We start from the raw sequence: 23,968 nt of genomic DNA, 5'->3' as shown, positions 1-23,968 counted from the left end.
TAAGGCGACCAGATTTTTTCCCCCAGTTAATCTGGGAATGACCTAATTTACATAGTATTTGCATAAATTTCCATTTCAAATTAAAGCTGTCCTAACTTCAAGTATACAGGAGAAAATAAATGAGATCAAGCAATCTACTGTAATTGAACTCAAGCTGGTCCTGACTTCTGCGAAATGCAGGTCAAGCTTTTAAGCCCTGGCACAGGAGAGGGAAGGAAGTTGGCCCCACTGTCCCTTCACAGGAGGGGGCTGGAGAAAGCCTGTCTCCACCTCTGAAATTAGAGAAAGTCATCACAAGGTCCTGGGCCAGAGTGTGGGGAGATGAGGAAATGCCGCCTCTCCTCTGCTCTATTCCTCTCTCCATTGCGGGGCCTAAGGAAGAACCAAAACTAGGAATGGAGCAGAAAAGCCAGAGATGCTCTCCTGAAGTCAGACTGGACTAGCCGGTATCTCACAAATGAAGCAAAGGGAAGGCCGGCGTCAGGTCCAGCCTCTTCAGGCACAGTAGACTGGGCTCTTGTGCAGGAGGGGGGCAGGGTTCACACGCCCAGGTGCATGGGACCCGGGAGGCATACACCCGCGTGGTGTGTGGGCGTTGTTTTTGCCTGCCTGACTCCTTAGCGCTCCATCCTTTATTCTCATCTTCCACCAGTTCCCAGATCCCATCACACAGCCTCACAGACACACAAACGTATGTGAGTGCCAAGGAACACACACACACACACACACACACACACACACACACATGCCCTGGGCATTACCACCAGCCCAACCTGTGAGGTCCCAACCTAGCGATGGGAACTCTGGGAACCTAGGATGTGCTGGTCATCTTGTTCACTCAATGCCCCTTTGTCTATTTCTTGGATTAACTCAGATCCAGGGAAACTGCAAAGGCAGTGAATTCCTAGGGCATGTCAGATGGGGAAAGAACCAAAGCTGGAGGCTGGGACGGTGTCATGCTCTGTATGGAGTCACCAAGGAAGTACTGGCTGCTGCAGAAAGAAATCCCCACCACAATGAAGGAAGGCCAGCCAGTGGCACTAGATGCCACCGACTGCAATGGAGGCTGAGTGGTCAAGGTGGACTTGAACCTGCCTTTCACACGGTCCTCTGATGGATGTCCTGAGTGCTGGCCTCTGTGTCTTCAGATGCTATGTCTTTTCCCCTCACTCACTGATTCCTCTGCACTGAGCATCCCTTTCTGCTTCCCTACCCACCTCAAGGAGGTGGGAGAAGCCTTGCTCTATTTTGATGTTCGCTGAAACAATTTCTGCTGAGAATTCTCAGGCCTCCCTGAAGTTAAGACAGAAAAACTCCCTGCCCAATCCCTTACTCCCCTGAAACAGGAGGGCAGAACAGCCTAGCTGCTTCACTGGGGAGGCACAGAGTTTGAGGAAAGGAGAGGTGAAGAAAAAAGCAGACGGGCCAGGCACAGTGGCTCAGACCTGTAATCTCAGCATTTTGGGAGGCCAAGGTGGGAGGATCACTTGAGCCCAGGAGTTTGAGACCAGCCTGGGCAACATATTGAGACCTTGTCTCTACAAAAAAATTTAAAATGAGGCAGGAAGATCACTTGAGCCTGGGAGATCGAGACTGCAATGAGTTGTGATTGCACCACTGTACTCCTGCCTGGGTGACAGAGCAAGACCTTGCCAGAAAGAAGGGAAGGAGGGAGGGAGGGAGGGAAGGAGGGAGGGAAGGAAGGAAGGAAAGAAACAAGGGAGAGAGAGAGGGAGGGAGGGGAAAAAAGGAAAAAGGGGGTTCATTAACATTTCAAAAAGTTACTTTGCCACATTCTTTTTTGGGAAATAATGATGCAGGTGTCATATAAGCCAAAAGAAAGAAGAAAAGGCCAGAGAAAAGAGTGGCCTTTGAAAAGGCAAGACAAGGAGGTAAGAAAAGATCAAATGGAGACATCAGAGTCTAATTCTGGTGAATTTTTCAAGGGCTGCACCCGCTGAGCCCCTGCCCCGCCCCCAGATGCCCTCAGCCAGGCCACACAGTACCTGAGAGCTGGTCTGGGTCTCTGGGCAGCTGCTGGACAGCTGCTCGCCCACTCATGCAGTTAAGATGAGTTCACCGCACAGTGGCATCACACAGATGCTCCTGCTGGCCAGAGAAGGCTCTGGAAGGCCAGGCATTCTCATTCAGCCAGCCCTTTGAAGGCTCCTCACCAGCAAAACCATTTATTTGGGGGTCACTCCATCCTCAGCATAAGAAATACCACATTTTAACCCAGAGGTTGGCAAACTCTGTAAAGGGCTGGACAGTAAATATTTTAGGTTTTGCAGACCATTTAGCCTCTAAAACAGAGACTCAACTCTCCTGTAATGCAAAAACAGCCATAGAAAATATGCAAACGAATGTCTGTGATCCAATGAATAGACACACTGAAATCTGAATTTATATAATTTTCATGTGTTGTGAAATTATTCTTTTGATTTTTTTTCATTTAAAATCATTCTTAGTTCACAGACCACAAAAAAATGGCTACAGACCTGACTTGGCAAGTAAGGTGGATTTTGCTTTAAACAAGCCCCAAAGTAGAAGGCTTGGTCTTCTTAAATACAAATTAAGAATAGATTGATTTGATTTACAGAAGAATTTACCTTGGTGATCTAAATAGAGGGTTCCCTGAATGCATTCAAAATAAGATTTGATTGTAACTTTTTTCTGCAGTGTTAGCTGTCTTCCCTTTTTTACTTTCAGTGTTTTTCCTTTTTCTTTTCTTTTTTCTTTTTTTTTTTTTTTGAGATGGAGACGCACTCTTGTCACTCAGGCTGGAGGATAGTGGCACAATCTCAGCTCACTGAAAACTCCACCTCTCGGGTTCAAGCGATTCTCCTGCTTCAGCCTCCTGAGTAGTTGGGATTACAGGTGTGCAATGCCCACCTAGTTTTTGTATTTTTAGTAGAGACGAGATTTTGCCATGTTGACCAGGCTGGTCTTGAACTCCTGGCCTCAAGTGATCCACCTGTCTCGGTCTCCCAAAGTGCTGAGATTACAAGTGTGAGCCACCATGCCTGGCCCTTCAGTGTTTTTCAAAATGACATTTGCCATCCACTAGTGGGCTGCAAAATTCATGAACATCATTTTGGATAGAATAGAACAAATAGAATAGAACAAAAAGATATCAGAGTTCCTCACACACAATAAAGGTTGGTAATGTCTCATAACATTTTGCCAGGTGTGTACTTTCCTGTGTATATGTTCATATAGCTATGTTATATTGAGTTGTAATGTAAAACATATTTCTTGTAATGGATCATGGTCAAAAGTTTGTGAAGCCCTGGTCTGATTAATATCAGGAAAGAGAGAGGTTGCACTTCCAGCCCTCCTGAATTGCCCCGAGTCTCCCCTTTCTCTCTCTACCCTATACCCCTATGGGATTCTCTGCTGATCAGCCCTGAGACTGACAGAGGCAGGAGGCAGAGCACTCTCCTAGGCAGATAGGAGAGGGCCCCTGGAGAACTTCCCACCTGCCAAGGTCATTGTGCACAGGCAGCTTGCCTAAACATGCTCGCAGTGAAAAGTTCTGTCCTTTAACACACGCGCAATAAGGGGAATAAATCAATGTGGAGTGGCTCAGACTAAGGGCCTGCATGTGCACTAGAAGGATGGGGGTGCCAGGAATTCACGCCACATACAAATAGGGAAACCAGCCCCATCAGTGGATTATAGAAGCCCCTTGTATTCAACTATGAAGGGGGCCAACCAGTAACCTGCTTTCAGGACCCCTCTTTTTGCTGAGAGCTTCCCTTTTTGCTTCATAAATTCTATTCCACTCACTCTTTGATGTCCATGTGCCTAATTTTTCCTGGTCATCAGACAAGAACCCAGATCTAGCTGAGCTAAGGAGTAAAAATTCCTGCATCAAGACCACTGTTCAGATGCCCTCATAGTGACCGTCACAGACAGGGCACCAGTAAAATATGAAGAAGGGACAAGCCACACCTCACCTTCATTCTCTGCACCCCCATTGCCTGTGTCTTGTTCACTCAGCACCTTGCAGATGAGAGTGTAAGCCTGCAGTATAAGAGGTACTCAACAAGCATGTGTTGAAGGAATGAATGGCTGAATCCCAGACAGCAGGGTTATAGGTAAAAAGGCCCTGAGATGTGAGGGAGCAGAGCACAATTGTGGAACTGAAACTCAATGCCTGTTGTCCCAAATACACTGCCCAGCCTAAGCTTACACATAACATTCATTAAGGGTCTGGTCAGGTTTCCAGGCAAAGTATTCTCCTCCCCACTGCTTTGCCAGGTAGCAAAGGGCTTATTTCCCCAGGCACGTGAGCTACGTGCACATGCTTGGAAGAGCTCACCTTGGCGTGAACAGAGGGACATCTCTATCACAGACTGAGAAATGCCAGTTATTCTCAAAGGCCACTGGTTTCTGGAAGATAGGGAACTGCATTCCAGCAAGCCAGCAGAATGATTCATTTCCATGGGACTTGGAGAGCAGTAAAGCAGGCAGTGCTGGACTGAGAGCTGAGGTGCCATGCGGGGGAGGGCTGGGCTGGGAGCAGCTATTATGAGGGAGAAATGAGAAGGACTGTCTTAGGAGCAGTGGCAAAGGCAGATCTAGCCCCTTTTCCCACAGAAGTCCTCCTCCATGAATGTTCTCCCCCTCAAGACTCCTGGTCTGGCTTGGCTTTGTGCCTCTGGGGCTGATGGTGGCATTACAGGTGCTACTTATAGTCACCGACAGTTTACTGTCCCAGAGGTGGTGGTTCCAGAAGGGCCTCTGATCCAGGTCACATGGGCAGCTCCCAGGGAGGAACTAGACACCTTATCCAGGTGTCCTGCCAGGCAGGCCCATTCTAGGCTTCCCCTGTCATGAACCAGGTTTGAGAATTCTATAATCTCACACAGCACCGGTGAAGGAATATGCTTTGGGGGTAGGGCACTCACAGAGCTAAAGGAGAGAAAGAAGAGTGAAGCAAGTGTGCATCCCCCATTCCATCATCATTCCTGGGTGGGGATGAGCTGGGTCGACAGCGCGGGCCTGTGTTCTGCTGCAGGACTACACAGGCTACTTGGCTCCAGACAGAGGAGATATACAGACATTGTCTAGACGTTGCAATGCTTCCTGCATGGAAGAGGGGTGGGGAGGGTGAAGAGGAAGCCTCCAGCCCCACAGAAAAGGGAACGTGGGCACCCTCTTGGTGGGAAGTGGCCCGGCCCCAGCTGGCTCATGGTCCAAGCAATGCAAGGAGCTCCCAGGGTCCCTCTCGGCTGCCCCTACCTTTGCTCTGCTGACCCAAGGAGAGCCACATGCTCCCCAGCATTGAGGCCAGCCATGGCACAGCTCTCTCAACAGTGGGCCCTCCATGTGCAAGGTCCCCCCAGTTGTTCACGATTTTGAAGAGTCTGTTGTATGCTGATTGCCACAGTCACTCCTGTGTAACTCCAACAATGAAACGGGGCTCCATGCCTATCTACAGGCCACCACTACACCAGCAGGGACCTGTGACCTTGGGGTGAAGCCCAAGAAAGGGATGAGAGACATGGAACTTTCTCTCCCTGCTCCCAGAAAGAATGTTTTTGGTGCAGTGTTTTGTTCTGTTTTATTATTTTGTTTTATTTAGGTGAAACAAACATCTGGTACACAGATCTTCATCCATTTTAAATGCCTCTCTAACCCCTTACGGGTGTTGTAACCCCTCCTCTCTCCCATCCTGAATGTTAATTTGAATATGAACTTAATGGACACTAAATAAGTCAACCAAGATGCCATTTTTAGTGCAGCTGAGCAGATGTGTTTCTGGGGAAATGTGCTTGCATGGGCAACGTCACCCAAAAGACACCTCAGTGAGCACCCTTCCACCCAGGGGAACCCAAAGGGAAGCCGCAACACAGCCAGCCTGGCACAATGCCGTGGAGGAGAGCATGGGGCGGCCGCCCTTTCTGGGGGATTTTCTTCTGAAAATGCCACCCCGTCTTCCTCGAGACCTGCCTCTGCTTCAAGTATCCCCTCCCTTCCTATGGAGCACCTGCCAGACACTGTGCAAAGGACTCTGCCCCCAACTTCAGGTGGTGCACAGGCAGCCCAGTGCTGGGAAAACAGTCTGTGCTCAACTATTTTAACGGATTAAAACCAGAGATCAGGCTTTCAAATTCCACCTAGCCAAGTCCCGGCACTTTCGGGAATTCTGGGTAACAAAAGACAGGCCAAGGAGAGCTTGGCTTAGCCTGGGTGCACTCATCCCCACAGTTGGAGAATTCTTGTCCGAAGTCTGAGATTTCCAGTTTGGGTCTTGGCAAGGACTCGAAGAGACTCCTTCGGGTAGCTGAAAGCTGGAGCTGTCGCTCAGGCTGGTTTCATCCCCTCTGCCCCACCAAGGACCATTCCTGAAGCTGCACTGGTGATGGGGATGTGGGTTGAGGCACAAAGCAGCCTAAATGGGGCTTGCAATGCAGTTGCCTTTCAAGAGAGCACAGGGTCCGCCTGCGTTAGCTACAGTGTGCACGGCTAAAAGAACAAGGTTCCAGATCTGGCTCTAGCTCTGCTCCTAATTAGCTGAGTGGCCTCACCCTTGCTGGGCTTTCCTTTTTTCATCTGCATAACAAGAGGGTAAAGCAGAAGACCTCAAAGTTCTTCCAGATTTAAAACTCCGTGGGGACTTTCCTCCTCTCTAAACTGTGCAACTCAGAATTGTTACGAGGATTAAATTCGATAAGGTATGTGCAAAACTGAGATGCAGAGCCTGGATTTGCCTGGGCCGTCAATTCCAGATACTCTCCTAAGGGATTTGCCAGCTCCTTAGATCAATGACTTAACAGAAGCCTGGCTGAGCCCAGATTAGGTCTCCCAAATCCTGGGCTTGGGGGCCTGTCCTGTCGAGCCACTTTCTCAGAGCCAGGTGATGTTCAAAGACCAGAGTGAATGGCCAGAAGTGGGGACTCCTCCCCTATGCCCATCCCCTGCTCTGAAAGTCCTGTGCCCTGTGGCATCAAACAGCAACATGTCCTTAATGAAAACCCCAACTAAAGAGTGGTGGCTCATTCATGCCCCTCTGCATTCCAAACACCTTCCACTCGGTGAACGACCAGTCCAGACTTGCACCTTCCAAGCCTGCTGTTGCCTTGGCCGTCTCTCTGCAACTAGTAACAGTTGGCCTGAAGCACCAAGAGGCAGAAGGAACAGAGCTGGGAGGAAAAATCCATGATGCCCACCTATGATGTTTCTGCCACCCCCACCTGGAAGGGCTCCAAAGTGTGGGCCACCCAGCAGTCTCTAGGAAAAAAATCTGATAGCTCCCCAGAGAAATTCCACCTAGCTGGAAAAAACAGTGAGTCTTTCCTGAGTGCTTACTGTGCACGTGATCTCACTTAATGTACACACGCCACTATGGGGCAGACTTACGGCATCATCATCCCCATTTTACACAGTAGGAAACACAGCTCCAAGATATTCAATCATTTACTCAAGGTCACGCTGTTCGTAATTGTAGAGCCAAAATTTGAGCCCAAGTGCATCAAGTATCAAAGTCTACACTCTTAACCGCTAAGCTGTGTCTTCTCCAAAGTGGGAACAGGTCACCTTGGTGTTGTTCACTTAGTCTAGAGACCACTTTTTTGTCTCGAGACACTCATTTGGCACAGAAAATCAAATAAATCACCAGAACCTGATGGATTAAATAAATCAACCCTAAGCAAAGACCCTACAACTTAGGAGAAACAAACTGCTAAGGTTTGCAGAGTTGCATCTCTAGGACTCCAGGAGCCTTTAAATACAAAAAGGAATTAAACTTTAGTGATAGCATTCTAGGCTTTGGCAGAAGTCAGCCCGGGGAAGATGTAGCTGCCCCAGCTTAATACGCTGTCCCAACCAGGGACAAGGCCAGAACATTCAAACCAGGCAAGGGAGACTTCTAGTACAGCCCCACCCCTATCAGATTTCCTCCTACTGCCAACTTTGGTGGTTAGAGATTTTATTTTATTAAGAAAAGCAGTGTTCCAGTGTCTTTCAGTTCATTAAAAGGCCACACGGTTAATTAATGTCAGAGCTGCCAACCCTCACACGTGGGGCTGGCCTGAGCCAGGCCTCCCAGGTGGACTCTTCTGGTTATTTGGAAAACACTTTGGCTTGAAGCTGGAGGTTCTGGAGTTGCCGTAGAGTGTTGGTGCAAACCATAGGATAAACTCAGAAGACCAAGACAGAGGCCAGCATATGGATCCACAGCCCTGCCCTCAGCTACAGGGGGAGGCTATAGGGGAAATGTGTCCTTGTCTGGCTTCAGAGAAGGAGTTGAGAATACGCAGCTCTCAACTCTGTGCCCACAGCTCAACTCTCACCGTCTCTAAAGGCACTGGGCCCACAGCGAGGGTGATGTGCTCCGTGCTGAGGATATTGAAATCCATGCTGAGCAGTTCCTCTTTCCTCACAGCCCCTCAAAGTCAGCCCTCTGGCTCCTGGAAGCTGATCACTTTCCCAGAGACAGCTGATGAGTGGGACATAGGAAGAAGTGAGGTGCTGAAGGTAAAGCCAGTCCTTGATAATTATTATCATTCCATCCCCTGCCATCATCTTGCTTTTCTCATTTTATAGGATGGGAGAATGTACCAGACACATCGATCATGGTAGCTGTCATACACACCATTCTCGCCTAAGAAAAACTGCCCAGTCACAGCCCCCAAGGAGGGAAGTGTCCCCAAGCTGTCCCTCATTCAGCTTTGCCTTGTTCTTCCCCATGTGACCCACACCTCCTCTTAGCCAGCTGTGATTGGACAGGGGCAGATGCCTTGCCCAAGACCTCCTGTCCAGGGACTAGTGGGATTGTCTGATATGGCCCAGCTCAACCAACTCTGCCCAAATGAGAATTCAAATTGGCAATTAGATCAATTGAATTATCTTTCCCTCTGAGAAAACTAATTTTAGGGTCTAAAGAGATTTTTTTTTATAGAAACATGATCTCGCTGTGTTGGCCAGGCTGTTCACAAGCTCCTAGCCTCAAGTGATCCTCCTGCCTTGGCCTCCCAAAGTGCTGGGATTACAGGCATAAGCCACCATGCCTGGCCAGGAAGCTGATTTTAGAGATAAAGAGAAAATGAGCCAACTGGTAGCAGAACAAAAGTCCTGAAGAAACACTTAGAAGAGGTGAGTGAAGAGCGAAGGCAGAGAGTCGTATTGATGCCAGAGCCCTAGGACCAGTGGTTCTGAACCCAAACATCTCTGCACACCCACAGCGGTTGGCGGCATACCTTGCACAGGTGGCTAACACATTGTGCTCAAGGTAGAAAATGCACCTTTTGTTGCAACTGAGGATATGTATTGTTACAACAGTGCTTGTTGGACAGAATGTTGAGAGGAATACTCCTCATAGAATGGGAGAATCCCAAACACGCATATTGGAGGGAAGAGGTAGAGTATAATGATAAGTGTGTGCCAACACAACCAAGTTTCCCAGAATATATGAAAACTGTCTTGTGAGGACAGAAGAGAGCACAGTTGGGGCCATAACAGTTATTCTCAAAGACATGGGCTTGCAGAGTAACCAAGTTAATGCTGTAATAACCAGGGATGTTATTTAATTCTTCTAAAGGCTTGCCAAAAATTCTGGTATTTGAACATGTGCCATTGTATTAGTCAGCACCTTTTGGTTTCAAGTAACAGAAACTCAACTCAAAATTAACTTACAAAGGAATCTGATGGTTCATGTCATTGAAAAATCTAGGGATAGAACAGACTTCAATGATGGCTGGATACAAATGCCCAACATCATCAGGAATTATTGTTTCTTTCTCTCTTCTTATTTTTCTTTCCTCCAGTTGGCATTATTCTTCGGTTGGCAAGCTCTTCCCACACTCAACAAGGTAACCAATATTGGCTTCATGCTTCATACTGACCTCCTTCCAGCTTAGCAGCATCAGCAGATAAGGAATAATTCCCTAGATCTACAGCATAAGTCCCAGGGGTAGTTCTCAATGGTCCACCTTGGAACACGTATCCATCCCTGAACCAATTAACAGAGCCAGGGAGAAGGTGTGATCTGATTGGTCTGGCCTGGGTCATATGCCCAGTTCTGGAGCTACGGCATGATGTCAGCCCCACCAGAATACAGGACTTGATAGAAGAAAATGGTTATTGCTTAAGGGATGTTAAACAGGCAGTAACAACAGCCTCAGCCCCGAACAAAATAGTTGAGCACAACCTCTCTGGAGCAAAGATCCTTGAACTCCTGACATTAACCTCTTACAGCTGCCTTGCATGCTAAATGACTTTCTGATCACAGTCTCCCTGAGTCCTCACTATGCTTTTATCAATCAGGATTCTTACCTACAAACAACAAAATCCACTCTGATTTGTTTAAACAAAAAAAGAACTTATGGACACATATTAGTGGCTCACAGACTCTCCAGCAAGGTCAGAGAAATAGGGATTGGCACTCTGCAGCCACGAACAATACCCAAATCCTCACCTGTCTGGTCACAGGCTCGATCCCACTGCCTTTGGTGCATGTTACTATTATCATCTCTGCCTCTGCTGCCTCTGGGGTTCCATGTCCCTCCACCATGTTCTACCCCATCACCAAGAACAATCCCATGCAGCAGCTTCTCCCTTGCTTTTCACTCTTCCGGACTGAAATCTCATCATACTGCATCCAATCCACAAAGCCTGTGTCACATGCCTGTGTCCTAGCTGCACAGAGTCTGAGTAACTGAGTTCTGATCTCCACCCTGGTGAGGTGGCACCCCTCACATGGCGTATTTTCTAAATTTAAGAAGTTTCTTCAAATGATGTTGGGGTGGCACCAATATGACTAATATCTATTATACTACACCACCCTAGAAGTCAGGTCTTCTGCTTCTTCTGGGTTCTGGACAGACTGAGCAATGGAGCCAACTCTTTATTTTCACATGTTATATCCCAATAAACCTATGATTCTCTGTTCTTTGCAACCAGAAAGAAACCCAGTTAACACAACACAATTTGGCCAATGTAATTTGGATAAAATTTAGCTTGGAGACAGTGGTTTTCATCCCAGCAGGATTGGCTCACAGAAGCTCATGGCTTCTTTACAAGGAAAGGCTCCAGTGGGGCTTTTGAGGGGGTCTGGAAAGCATGGCCACATGGAGCCCTCCCAGGAGTGCCAGCCCACAGACGTTTAATAGCCTTGTTCCAGAACTCTGCAAATGCCACACTGGGCTACCACTTAACCACAAGTCATCCCCAGCTATTAACAAGAAGCTGGGTTGCAGGTAGGGACCCCCTAGCAAGGGTTTTGCTAGTCTGATCATTTCCCTTCAGAGTCTGGAATCCTCTGGCAGCGCTTCACAGAGGACTGAACTCTCTGACCTTCCTCCTGTGGCGTCTGCTGCTCCATCAGGAGCTGAAGCCATTCAGTAAGAAATCATTTTTGAGTATCAACGATGTCTCAGGCATTGTGCTTACACTGGATATGCTCTGTCTCCAGGGGGCCTTCAGACAAGGAAATTAGCCAAGGCTTAAATGGCATGGGAGGAGGCCAGGGAGGGAACAAAAATGTTCAAGTGCTATTATCCAGAAAGAGATGCATTGTTTTCATTTCTAAGCAGATTTATTGATCAGGGTCACTATGCACACCAAGGTCTTTGACCTAATATAGAAGTATAGTTGTTCTATTTTCTGAGCAGGTCGACAACAAAGAAATTTCTCTGACTGGAGAATTCATTTGTGTAAAAGCCATCTGAAGATTTCACCATTAAATATGTTTAGTTATATTGAATAAATGAAGAGAATAAAATTAGAGGAAATAGTGACCACTTCAGAAAATCTATATGGTGCAGAGCCAGTTGGATATGCATACCTGGTTAGTCTTGGGGTGAACATTAGAAAGTCCAGTCTTTCTTTTTTTCTTTTTTTTTGTGACAGAGTCTCGCTCTTGTTGCCCAGGCTGGAGTGCAGTGGCGCGATCTTGGTTCACTGTAGCCTCCACCTCCTGGGTTCAAGCGATTCTCCTGGCTCAGCCTCCTGAGTAGCTGGGATTACAGGCACGTGCCACCATGCCCGACTAATTTTTGTATTTTTAGTAGAGACGGGGTTTCACCATGTTGGCCAGGCTGGTCTCGAACTCCTGACCTCAAGTGATCCGCCCGCCTCGGCCTCCCAAATTGCTGAGATTACAGGCGTGAGCTACCGTGTCCAACCAGGAAGTCCAGTCTTTTACCAATGGCCCCCGACCCCACCCCTGACTCTCCCCAGAATACCGACATGTTTCACAAAGTGGGAGGGTGGACAGTTGTGCAAAATATGCGTGCTGACAGCAAGGGAGAAGAGGAAATGTCTGATTTGGACCCCAAATCTCCTCCAGGAACCCAGTCACCCTGTGGCCCACCAACCTTGCCATTTCTGCAGAGGCGGCAGGTGCCCCAGGAGACCACTAGGTGTCGCTGTGAACCTGTGGGAGCGCAGCCTCACTCTGCGGGCGCACACAGCGCGGTCTGTTTTCAATCAACACCTTGTCAGTTTTTCTACCCGAGGCCCCAGGGGTGTGCTAGGAATTTTTATTTCTCGAGAAATACTGTGATTCAGCTGCCCTTTGTTGGCCCTGCTAGAGAGAATGAAGGTTGTGCTTGCTCCTGCCAGCCCCCCAGGCAGGGGAGTCCCCTTGCAAGCGTCTTCCGGCCACCAGCCTCTCTCTATCTCCCCACCTCCCATTATTCCTCTTCATTCTCATTTTTACCTTTCTCTCTCGGTGCCCGGTAACACCGATGTGCTGCTTAGGGAAAGGTCGCCATCCTAGAGGCCTCCTTCAACCCTTCTGAATTTCACCAGTTCCTACATAAACTAGCTTGCAAATTCTGTCCTTATCCTCCCCTTCTGACTCTGCTCCCAGCCTTGCCCTTTTCTTTCAAAGCAACCGCAAGATTGAGGCAGTGTTGGGGTGGCAGCAACAAGAGGCTCAGCTATTTTTTTAATTTCCTTTTTTTTTTTTTTTTTTTGACACAGGGTTTTACTCTGTTGCCCAGGCTGGAGTGCAATGACACGCTGACGGCTTCATGCAGCCTTGACCTCCTGGGCTCAAGCAATCCTCCCACTGCAGACTCCCTAGTAGCTGGGACTACACGCCTGAGCCACCATGTGAAGCCCATTTGTGTATTTTGGTAGAGCTGGGGTTTCGCCGTGTTGGCCAGGCTGGTCTCAAACTCCTGGACTCAAGTGATCTGCCTGCCTCAGCCTCCCAAAGTGCTGGGATTATAGGCTTGAGCCACCGCACCTAGCCAAGGGTCAGCTATCTTACTAGGCTTGTCAGACTCTACTCTTGGCACACAGGGGCTTAAAAGTCAGATCTGCTTTCAGATCCTACCTCCCTCTGCCACTTACTAGCTGTGTGACCTTTGGCAGGTCACACACCGTTTCTGAGCCTCAATTCTTCATATTTAAACTAAATTTACACATATAAATTCTACATTAAGTAGAATTATAAATGTGAAGACCTCACGTGATCTCGCATGTAGCAGGCATTCCATAAATGCAAAGTGATTTTCCTTATGACTACAGGGACACTTACACAGACACATATACTCACACTCAACCAAAGACATAGAATTTGGGAACTTTACTCTCCTGAGCATGTAGCAAGATGGTATGTCAAGGAAACAAAATTCAGGGGTGTGTATTCCGAGATGCCAGGAACCCCCGTGGATTCTAACCCTCTCTACATATGTCAACAGTGATCGACCTGTTCTGAACCCAGCTGGGTGCTGTCTTGGTCAGTGGCCATAGTTTGCTTGGCAAAATGCCAGGATAGCTGTCCTGGGCCCTTTGGGAAAAGGCCACTTGTGGGTGGAGCAGCCGCTCACTCCCTCCTCCAGAAGGCTTGGTGCCACCACATTCCCTGGTTTCCAGCTACCACATTGCTGCTGTGGTTTTTTGGGGTGGCCACAGGGTGGAATCTTGGCATGGGATGCCCTGTGGCTGCTCTCCGCAGGCATTGAGGCCACATACCCTGAAAGGCTCGGGAGAAGGTGGAGAGAAGGGAGAGTCAGTCTTTTACCAGAGGCGTTTCTGGACCATTCACTGGACGCTAAATGGCAAATAGAGAGGCCACGCCCCTGCTGGCCAACATAGATTACTGCAGCCCCTCAGCCTTTGGGTAGAGGCTGTTCCTGAGTGATTAGGATCTCTGCTTGGAAGGCACTTCAGTACTCATAGCCAGGATGAGGCTGCTTTTGTGCAGCAGCAGATACGTAGTGGGTGTGTGAAGAACAGAGAAAAGAATAAACATTGCCTCCTGCATTGCCCAAAGCAGTGCGCTGGGCTTGGCAGGGTTGCAGGAGGCCAGGGGCTGTTTCAGACCCCTAACTCAAGCCTCAAAAGACAGGATATGCTCAGAACACATTGCTCCTGCAGAGGCTGGTGTTGATTCTGAACCTGTGAAGATTTCTGCAGACATGAGCAGCCTTGGACTTTCAGGGTAGAGAGCTGTTCAGCCAGAGGATCCATCTGGGGGTCCAGTCACCTGACCCCTTTTCCCATCAGAACACAAATCAAAGGCCATCACTAAGCCCTTCCTGCCTAGGCTCAGAGGAGACACACTCAGTTGCCATCCTGACTCTGTGACCTCTGGACAAGTCTCCTAATCTCTCCAATCTTCAGCTTTCTCATCCGTAAAGTGGATATGATCTTCAAGATGCAGACCATTCTCAGAGGCATGCCATGAGGATTATAGATGGTACAGGTGGAGGGCCCGCTTGTGGTAGGCACGCACTGCAATCATGAAGTTTCCAGAGACTTCTCTGCAGGCTGCTAAGGTGCAGCAGGAGCTGTTGCTGCTAACCTCGGCGAGGTGTGCCAGCACGCCAGACCAGACTCCTCAAACCAAAGCAGAAAGGAGCTGGGAAGGGCTGAATGCCCCACACTGCAACCTGAGCTAAGGGTGCCTCACTTATCTGTTTGAAAAGCTCATGAAACCCTTGAGCATTGCTGGTGGAAATTTAAAATGGTGCAGCCATGGTGGAAAGCAGTCTGGCAGTTGGTCAACAAGGTAAATATAGAGTTACCACATCACCCAGTAACTCCATTCCTAGGTGTATACCTAGGAAATAACAAATGTCCACAGAAGAACTTGTATGCAAATGCTCATTGCAGCATTATTTATAGCAGCCAGAAGATGGAAACAACCCAAATATCCATCAACTGATGAATGGATAAATAAAATGCGGTATATCCATGCAGTGGGCCATTATTCAGCCATAAAAATGAATTAATGGACCTACAATGTGGATGAATCTTGAAAATATTATGCTAATTGAAATAAGCCAGACACAAAGGGACAAACATTGTATGATTCCATTTCTATGAAATGTCCAGTATAGGCAAATCCATAGAGAGAGAAAGCAGTTCAGCGGTGCCAATGCCTGGGGATGGGGAATGACTGTTAATGTGCGTGAAGTTTATTTTGGGGACGATGAAAATGTTTTGGAATTATATAGAAGTGGTGGTTGCACAACTCCGTGAATATCTAAAAACCACTGAATTCTATGGCATGTGAGTTAAATCACAATAAAACTGTTATTTTAAAAAGGACCCTTAGCCTGCCAGCTGGAGTGTGCTCTGACCGTGGACCAGCAAATGAGGTGGGCCGTGTGGGGAGTGCAACTCTTGTGAGCCTTGCCTATAAATCAGATTAAGCGGTTTCCCTACCTCAGCTGCCCTGGGTTCTGAAGGGGCTGCAGCAGCCAGAGGCTGTCTCTGAACACCACCCTAATGAAAAGGCTGCTGAGGGCGCTGTGGCCCAGAGCGTAAGCATCCACGATGCTCACTCCAGGCCCTGGGCCAGCCTCACCCGGATAGCCCAGCTCGCAGTCACATGGGAAAAATCAGAGTTTACGAGCATGCCCTGCCTCGGTTTCAACACTGACAGGGATCATGTTTTCCAAACCAGGCATCAGAACTGATTGTATGGTTTGTACCCATGGGGACAGTGGGATACACCATTTTAAGTGAGATCCGTCTCCAAAAATTTGGGCATAAGGCTCCGGTTTTCCAGAACACATTCATCTCCTTCTGTTCCCCCAAACAGACAAGTTTTCTAAGAACTTCAACTCTCTGGTGAGTCCTAGACAGAAGTTAGAGTTTCCTACAATTCAGGTCTCCTGACGTTTAATCAGAACTGTACTTTTTCAGACTGAGAGCCAATCGAATGCACCGTTCAGCTTAAGGGCTGCCTGCAACCACCTTCACAGCGGAGCACAGAGTCCAGACCTCGAAATCACCCGGCAGGCCTGTTTCCTGTTTCCTTGGGGCATCGACTGGAATCTTGCCGGGAAGTACGATGTGGCTGGAACACTGACTGGTCTCTTCACTCTCCCCACACACCTATGTGTGCACACATGACTGCCATTCCCCTGCTGCAGACCAAGCATGGGGCAGTCCCACTCGGGAGAGCCGCTCAGTGTTATCTAAAATGACTATATCTGGTAGCTTCCACTGAGGAGGGGCTCATGCCTGCTGGGGAGCCTTGATCTCATACAGGAACAGGGCTCAAGAGAACTCAGGACTTCATTCATATCCAGGACACTCCTTCGCAAAGGTACCACAAGGTTTCTACTGTCCTCCACCTCTGCCCCCCTGGACCCAGCCCCCACCATCTCATATCTGGATGAATCCAACAGCTACAGAGCTGATCTTTCTACTTCTACCCTTGTTCTCTCCCTTCCTTAAGTCTCTTCTCAAATCAGCAGACAGATGCCTTCAAAACATAAGTAAGTTATGTCACTCCTCTCAACACCATGCAATGGCTCCCATCATACTCAGAGTAAAAGCCGAAGTCCTTACAGTGGCCTACAAGGCCCTATGTGATATGCAAACTCCTCTCCACACATATCCCCCAGCCCACACACCACCACTCACCACCATACACACACTCATCCGCCCCCGCCTCCCCACCGACCCCTCTCTGAAGTCCTATCCTCCAGCCTCATGCTCATCACTCTGTTCCTCCTGCTGTTCCTCCACTTCATGTTGCCTTGTACTCACTGCCTGGAAGGTTCTTCCCAGTTATCTGCACAGCCCCTGCCCACACATCAACCGTTTGAATCTCCCCTTACCACAGGGGCCTTCCTTGGCCACCTGTTTAAAGTGGCCATCCTCCATAACCCCTGACCCTGTTTATTTTTCTTAACGGCACTTAACACCATTCACATATCTCATATATATATATGTATTATATATACACACACACGTACTTATATCTAGGATATCATATATGTATATATCTAACCTGTTTGTCTATCATCTCAGTGGGAATAAACAAAGACCAACCCTATGATAAAGTGAGGGCCATTTATTCCGAGCTTGCTATATTAAGGGAGTCAGCAACTGGCACTTGCCTTTGGCGAGAGGCCCAAAGGGAGGCAGAGGAGAGGGAGAGCTTCATGGTGGAAACCAGGGAACGCTTCAGGTGAGCCCTGCTTACAGGCTGTTGGCAGGAGGAAGCTGGAGGTGGGCTAGAGGCAGGGCAGCCTATGTGATTGGTTAGGGTGCACATTTGGCTTTCTGTGATGGGTCCTAATTAGGACTCAGGGACAAAAATAGGGAAGCTATCAGTTATTAACCAAGTTCTGGCCATTTGGGGCCCATTGGTACATGGGTTGTTTAGCTTCCTAGATTGTCACTAGAGATAGCAGTCTGGCCTCCTGCAAGTCTGATAGCAGGCCGGCTTCATGCGTTGTTCATTATAATAATTATCTATGATAACTATAGATAAGGGAGTGGGTTTCCTGGGCAGTTTCCCTGCTGCAGGTTGTGGGGCAGTGTTCTGTTTTTATATAGAGTCCAGCCATCTCTCTGTGGTTCTGTTGTATGTTCAGTCTTTTATACCTCATTAGAATATAAACACTAAGAATACTGTTTTATTTACTGTTGTATCCCCAGAGCCTAAAATAGTGCCAGTTACCTAGCAGGTACTCAGAAACTATCTGTTGTTGATTATGACCATGTTTATCTAGCTCTAGTTAGAAAAGTTGTGATTTTGCTACATGACGTGGAAAAAAGGCCAACCACAAGCCTGCTTCATTCAATCCAGTTCTACAAATGTTTGTTGAGTGCTTGCTACATATCCAGGAGGCTCTGTTAGGCCACTCTAGGTTACACAAGACAAGTATTAGCTGAAAATGGATTGACGACCAGGATTCTAAATGCTTTCGCCTTTCCTCCAAATTTCTCTTCGACTTTAAATTCAACTCCACCTATAATACCACTGCAGGTTCCAGGCCCATTATTCTTTCAGAGGCTGTGTGGGCCCGTGTTTAGTTTTTGCAGCACTCACTGCATGTGGAGCTCATTTAGCTCCTCTCAGAAAGGGCCTCTGTGGCAGCCGGTTGTCTTTTGAGTGAGCTGATTATCTTCTCAGTTGGGTTATTCCCTGAGAGCCAGAGCCACACCTTGCCCCCAGTGCAGGTGACACATAAGAGGGTCCTGGGGTGATGGGAATCTCCCCCACTCCCCATTTTTGACCTTTGCCCTGAACTCCAAATCAAATAGCTCGCTGATGTCAGGTTTCTTTCATCTTCTGCACACAGAGGTCACACTGCCTCAGAGCTGCCATCTGAAGGTGCATTAACAGTCTACTGTCCTGATAGCCCAAAACTGGGAGCCCTACTTGGACATCTCAACTATTTTCTGACAAGGGCTTTGTGCCTTTTTTTTTTTTTTTTTTAAGGTTCTGAATTATCTGTTCCTCTGGGGAAAGATTCCGGGGATTTTATTCCTGGCTAATTTATCTTTCAAGTCGAACACTCAAGGATCCAAGGAGCAAATAGGCCAGGATGCAGCTGGAACTAGAACTCTGTGGAATAGCTTATCAACAGGCCACATTCAGCTGTAGAAACAGAATGGCGGCTGCTCAAGGGCAGGGATGGGAGCTGCTGTGTTTCCTAATGAGTCAACGCTTGGCACATGGTAGTTGCTCCACAGATATTTATTGAATGAATAGGAAGGATAAACACACGCTAAGTTTGAAATGAGAAATCCCAAGTTTCAATAGCAATCATTTTCTTCAATGTTCACTCATTTTGTAGCTTAATTTTCACAGCCATTACAAAATACATTAAGTAAAAAGGCAAACAATGAGAACCCCAGATGTGAAAGGGGGCTCTGGGGAGCAGAAGTGTCATTTCCCAGTTTCTGCTTGTGAGCCACCTGTGCTTGCCACACAGGCTGAGTTGCAGACCCTGCTTTCTAATGAGCACAACAAAAAGCTCCAATGTCATAATCTACTATGCAGTTTCAAAGTCTTTGACAATTATAATTGCTACGTGGTCTAATTTCTGAACGTATTTACCCCAGTTTTATAATGAATTAGAATGAGAAAAGTAAACATTGGCTATAATCAACTCATACCTGTTTAAGGCCTTGAGAGGGAAATGGGAGAAAACTTTCACCAAATCCACGATGGTTGCTGTCTTCATTTTATTCAGATAATTTTTTTTCCCCAAAACCTGGTCAACGTTGGGAAATTGGCTGTCTGTAACCAATCAGACTGATTGCCAGCCGAGTCTTCGTTGCAACGTTGTAACTTCACCTTAGCCTCTGATTGGTTGTTTTTTGCAACCAATCAGATGTTTGCACAGGAGCACGACCTTTGTAACTCCACTTCAGTCTCTGATTGGTTGCTTCCTGCAACCAATCAGACCGATTGTGGGCCACCACTTCATTTCCATGAAGTGAGCATGAAGTGGCCAAGGGGAAACCTCTAAGGGGTATTTGGACTGAGAAGACTCTGTATCTGGGCCCTTGAGTCACTGCTCAGGCCTGTTCCCACACTGTGCAGTGTACTTTGGTTTTCAATAAATCCCTGCTTTCATTCTTTCGTTGCTTCGTTCTTTCTTTGCTTTGCTGGGCATTTTGTTCCATTCTTTGTTGAAAACACCAAGAACCTGGACAACTTGCAGTCAAGACCCTCCACCGGTGACACTTTGACTTCTGGATTTACCCGAACCAAATAGCCAGATATAGAAAAGAAAAGGGGCAGCAGGTGTTCTCTCCTCCTGGCGCACTCTTGCCCCTATTTCTTGAGTTTCTCCAGGCTCGCCTTGTGACTAGGAAGACACTCAGCTCTTCCTGCCTATCACCAGGGAAGACACTGAGCTCTTCAGAGAGGCCCCAGGCTTCAGGAAGTCCCTCTTGGTGCCTGACTTAAATCTCTTCTCTGGCCATTAAGCACAATTCCCTCTTGCCCTGTCATCACTGGAGAAGAAAGAACAGCTGCTCACCACTCTCCTTTTAATCATTCTGTTTTTTTTTTTTTTTTTTGAGACAGAGTTTTGCCCTTGTCATCCAGGCTGGAGTGCAGTGGCGCAATCTCGGCTCACTGCAACTTCTGCCTCCTGGGTTCAAGCGATTCTCTTGCCTCAGCCTCCTGAGTAGCTGAGATTACAGGTGCCTGCTAACACGCCCAGCTAATTTTTCTATTTTTTAGTAGAGACAGGGTTCACCATGTTGGCCAGGCTGGTCTCAAACTCCTGACCTCAGGTGATCCACCTGCCTTAGCCTCCCAGAGTGCTGAGATTACAGGCATGAGCCACCTCGCTCGGCTCTTTTAATCATTCTTAATGGGCTTATAAGCAGTTATTAAGTCCCCCTTCAGCCTTCTCAGAACCTCATTTTACTTGCATTGAAGCTGAGAGCTTCCGAGGAAAGCATTTGACTCCGGGCCCCACAGATTTGCAATGCCTTAAATGGGCAATCAGCCACTTCACTCACTTTAACCTGCATAAATGAACAGTTCCTCCTTCTTTTGCAAAGTTTAAATCCATTCAAGGGAGTTCCCTGGCAACCAACCCTTATTAATAAATCAAGCTCAATCTAGGCCAGGACAGGCATTTTGCAAATGCTTCTTTTGCTTGAGAAGTGACACTGGCACTAGGCACACAGTAAACAAGCTGCTGCTCTCTCTGAAGCTCTGCATTTGCTGGATGGATCCAGTCTGTCTCCCACAGGACCTTGTGGACCTGGTAAGCTCTCACCTGACTCCCCAGTTGAGAAGGGAGTGCTTCTCCAATGAACTCTCACCTGGACCTTTCTTAGGGTTACTAGACTAGGGTCGCAGCAGCTGGGCAGCAGGGCATAGAGATTGAGTGAAGCTTGCTCAGGCTCTGCTAGGCACACATTGGAAAGTTACATTTCCTATTCCATCATAATACCATTTATTCCCAGTTCATTGCTCATGCCTACAGGTGGAAGTCTGAGTTGTATGTCTAGATGGGGCTTCCAGTACGTCCCCACTCAGAGTCCTGCAGTTCCTTCCGATCATAGGAAGTGGGAAGGAGCAAGGCAGGTAGGTTGTAAGGCTGATGGTGTTTCAGCTTTGAGGAAACAGTGATTTCACTTCAATAGTAATTTTAACCAGAATGGCTAAAGTTAAAAGGACTGACAATCCCAAGTGTTGACAAAGATAGAGAGCAATTACAACTCTCAGTGTTTGCTGCTGGAATGTGAATCAGAGCCACCACTTTGGAACTCTTTGGCAGCATCCAGCAATTGCTCCAGCAATCCCACTCTTAGGTATATGAGCAAAAAAGTGAGTGTTTATGTTCACCAAAAGACATGTACAAGAAAGTTCATAGTGTTGTAATTCACTTTTATTTTTTTTTTCTGAGATGGAGTCTTGCTTTGTCACCCAGGCTGGAGTGCAGTGGCACAATCTCAACTCACTGTAACCTCCACCTCTCAGGTTTAAGCAGTTCTCCCTACCTCAGCCTCCCAAGTAGCTGGGATTACATGTGCCCACCACCACACCAAGCTAATTTTTGTATTTTTTAGTAGAGACGGGGTTTTGCCATCTAGGCCAGGCTGGTCTTGAACTCCTGACCTTAGGTGATCTGCCCACCTTGGCAAAGTGCTGGCATTACAGGTATGAGCCATCATGCCCTGCCTGTAGTTCACTTTTAAGTACATTTTTTAAAAGTAAAAAATCTGAAGCAGCTGCCACCCAAGTGTAGAATAGATAAATTGTGATATAATCATAGAATGAAATCAGACATAACCATGAAGATAACTGAAGTACTGCTAGACAGGACAACACGGATGAATTTCACATGCAGGATGCTGATCTGGACACCACAAGAAAAAACAAAAGAAGGTGCCTACTGAGTTTTCTTCTTTCCAGATGACCAACTCTTAACTTATTCATCTGTTTTTTCACTGTTCTGCTTCTTTTGAAGAAGATTTGAGGTGACTTACAAAGGTGTATGGTATATTTATAACTGAAGAAATCTGGGTGATGTTAAAATGAGGGCAGGAAAATAAGGTGGAAACCAGATGTAAGGATGGTCTTCACTATTTATGTCAGGAAGTCCTATGAACTTCCTATGGTGAACAGAATAGAGCTTCCTGGCAGTCAATGCAAAGAAGAAACACAACAATTCCACACCCCAAAGTTAACAGTCTTGCTGATCAGAAGCACAGGTAGTTCTGAAATCTGATAGAAAATGTTCCTGTATCATTTCAGAATACGCAACTATGTGATCAAACTCCTTTCTATTTGTTTAAAAATTTGCCAAACATCCCATGTTTGACCCTGGATGTCTGAATCCCCTCAGCCCACATTTTCCCCCCTATGCCATGCCCACACTGTTCCCATAGAATTTAGGGTGAGGCAGCATCCCAGTGATTGACAGGCCCCTCCTTAGACCCTGTTTACTTTCCTGGGTGTGGTTTGGGGGAAGCCCTGTCCATGAAGGCTGGATTTCTGTTCTTTGGGGTGCCTGGCTTGCCACCCTCATTTCTGGAACCCAGACCAGCATCCTCAGCCCATGCTTTGCCAGTCAGCTCATCTTCTTCCCGGCTGGCACTTCTCAGTGACCCCATCCCTTCCCCAGCAGTGACTCTGCGTGGGGCAGCTCCCTGGGGGCTGGACTCTTTCCATCTTGGCATTTGGGTTAGTGGATCTTTCCACTTTCTGGCTCCAGTTTTTGAGTTGAATTCATATGTTTCCCCGGTCACTAGTGAAAACAAAAATACAACAATCACATAAACCAGAAAATTCCAATGACTGTCTCTTCCCCCACTTCTACCCTGCTCTGTTCTGACTCCCAAGGGAAGATGAAGCACACTAGAAGGTGTGAATCACTGACACAGACAGCAGGTGTGTGAATAGCCCCACAATCTCCACCAGCCTGCCCTTGCCACAAGCCGTGCTGCTCAGACCACACAGGTAGCAAACAGCAAACCTCTCTGGATAGAAAGGCTTAGGAGCGTCTCAAGGACATCTCAATTGCAGGATGAGAAGGCCATGTAACTCTTGAACTCCATGCAAGCTTTGGATAAATTAGGTTCAATCTCTAATGGGATTACCCGTTACTTTCTGATTCATTTTGTTTGTTTTAAAAGACCCCTGAATTCGTGCTATAAAAAGGAACTCACCAAGTGAGAAGGTAAAGGCTGATTTTTATTTATGTTAGGTTAGCAGCAATTTGTAGACACAGATACAAAAATCTGGTCCCACTTGAGACGATGCAAGGAAGCCATTTTTATTGTGTCCTAGCCAGCAGACGCTAATTGATTTAGGCCAGTTGGCTCATGTCTTTCTTTTTTTTTTTTTTTCTCTCAACTACACAAAAACACAAAAATCCCCTCTTTTGCTCTGGAAGAGCCTTTTGCTCTGGAAGATCAGGTTTAAGGCAAGCCCTTGCTCCTTGTCTTTTCCATACAGCATGAGTGGCCTCTCAGCTCAGGATCCCACCAGCACTTATGCTAATGTGGGCACATTATGGTAACAAGCACCTAATAATAGAGGGAAATTTAATTCCAGCAGCAGCAGCAGCAGCAGCGGCGGCAGCCTCTCACTGGAGAGGAGCCATCCTCCTTAGGAGGAGGACCGGTGCCGTTTGCATATGAGGGTGGCAGGAAGCCAACACACTTGCCTCCTGAATTTGGTTTCCTTCCCTTTATTCACGTCTATAATTGAGCCTTTGTAAGCAGAGGGATGAGTGTAAAGGAGCTAAATTTGGAGCTGATTTCACGGGGGTGATGAGAGCTC

General features: G+C 47.4%; 1 protein-coding gene and 1 long non-coding RNA gene across 2 annotated transcripts in view; both read right to left on the bottom strand.

The window, feature by feature from the left end:
- Nucleotides 1–20,233, bottom strand: part of LOC129060673 (uncharacterized) — a 47,127-nt gene extending 26,894 nt beyond the window's left edge. The window contains exon 1 of the long non-coding RNA XR_008527565.2: nucleotides 19,330–20,233. This is a non-coding gene — a long non-coding RNA (uncharacterized LOC129060673). The remainder of the gene's footprint in view (nucleotides 1–19,329) is intronic.
- Nucleotides 20,234–21,388: 1,155 nt separating this feature from the next.
- CDHR3 (cadherin related family member 3) overlaps nucleotides 21,389–23,968 on the bottom strand; it is a 78,441-nt gene continuing 75,861 nt past the window's right edge. Inside the window, exon 22 of the mRNA XM_054560776.1 lies at nucleotides 21,389–22,931. Coding sequence (XP_054416751.1) covers nucleotides 22,627–22,931 — 305 coding nt within the window. The 3' untranslated portion in view covers nucleotides 21,389–22,626. The remainder of the gene's footprint in view (nucleotides 22,932–23,968) is intronic.

This window comes from Pongo abelii, chromosome 6, assembly GCF_028885655.2.
Source record: "Pongo abelii isolate AG06213 chromosome 6, NHGRI_mPonAbe1-v2.0_pri, whole genome shotgun sequence".
Lineage (NCBI taxonomy): Eukaryota > Metazoa > Chordata > Mammalia > Primates > Hominidae > Pongo > Pongo abelii.
Note: the sequence above shows the minus strand (reverse complement) of the source record. Positions and strands in the feature narration are given on the sequence as shown.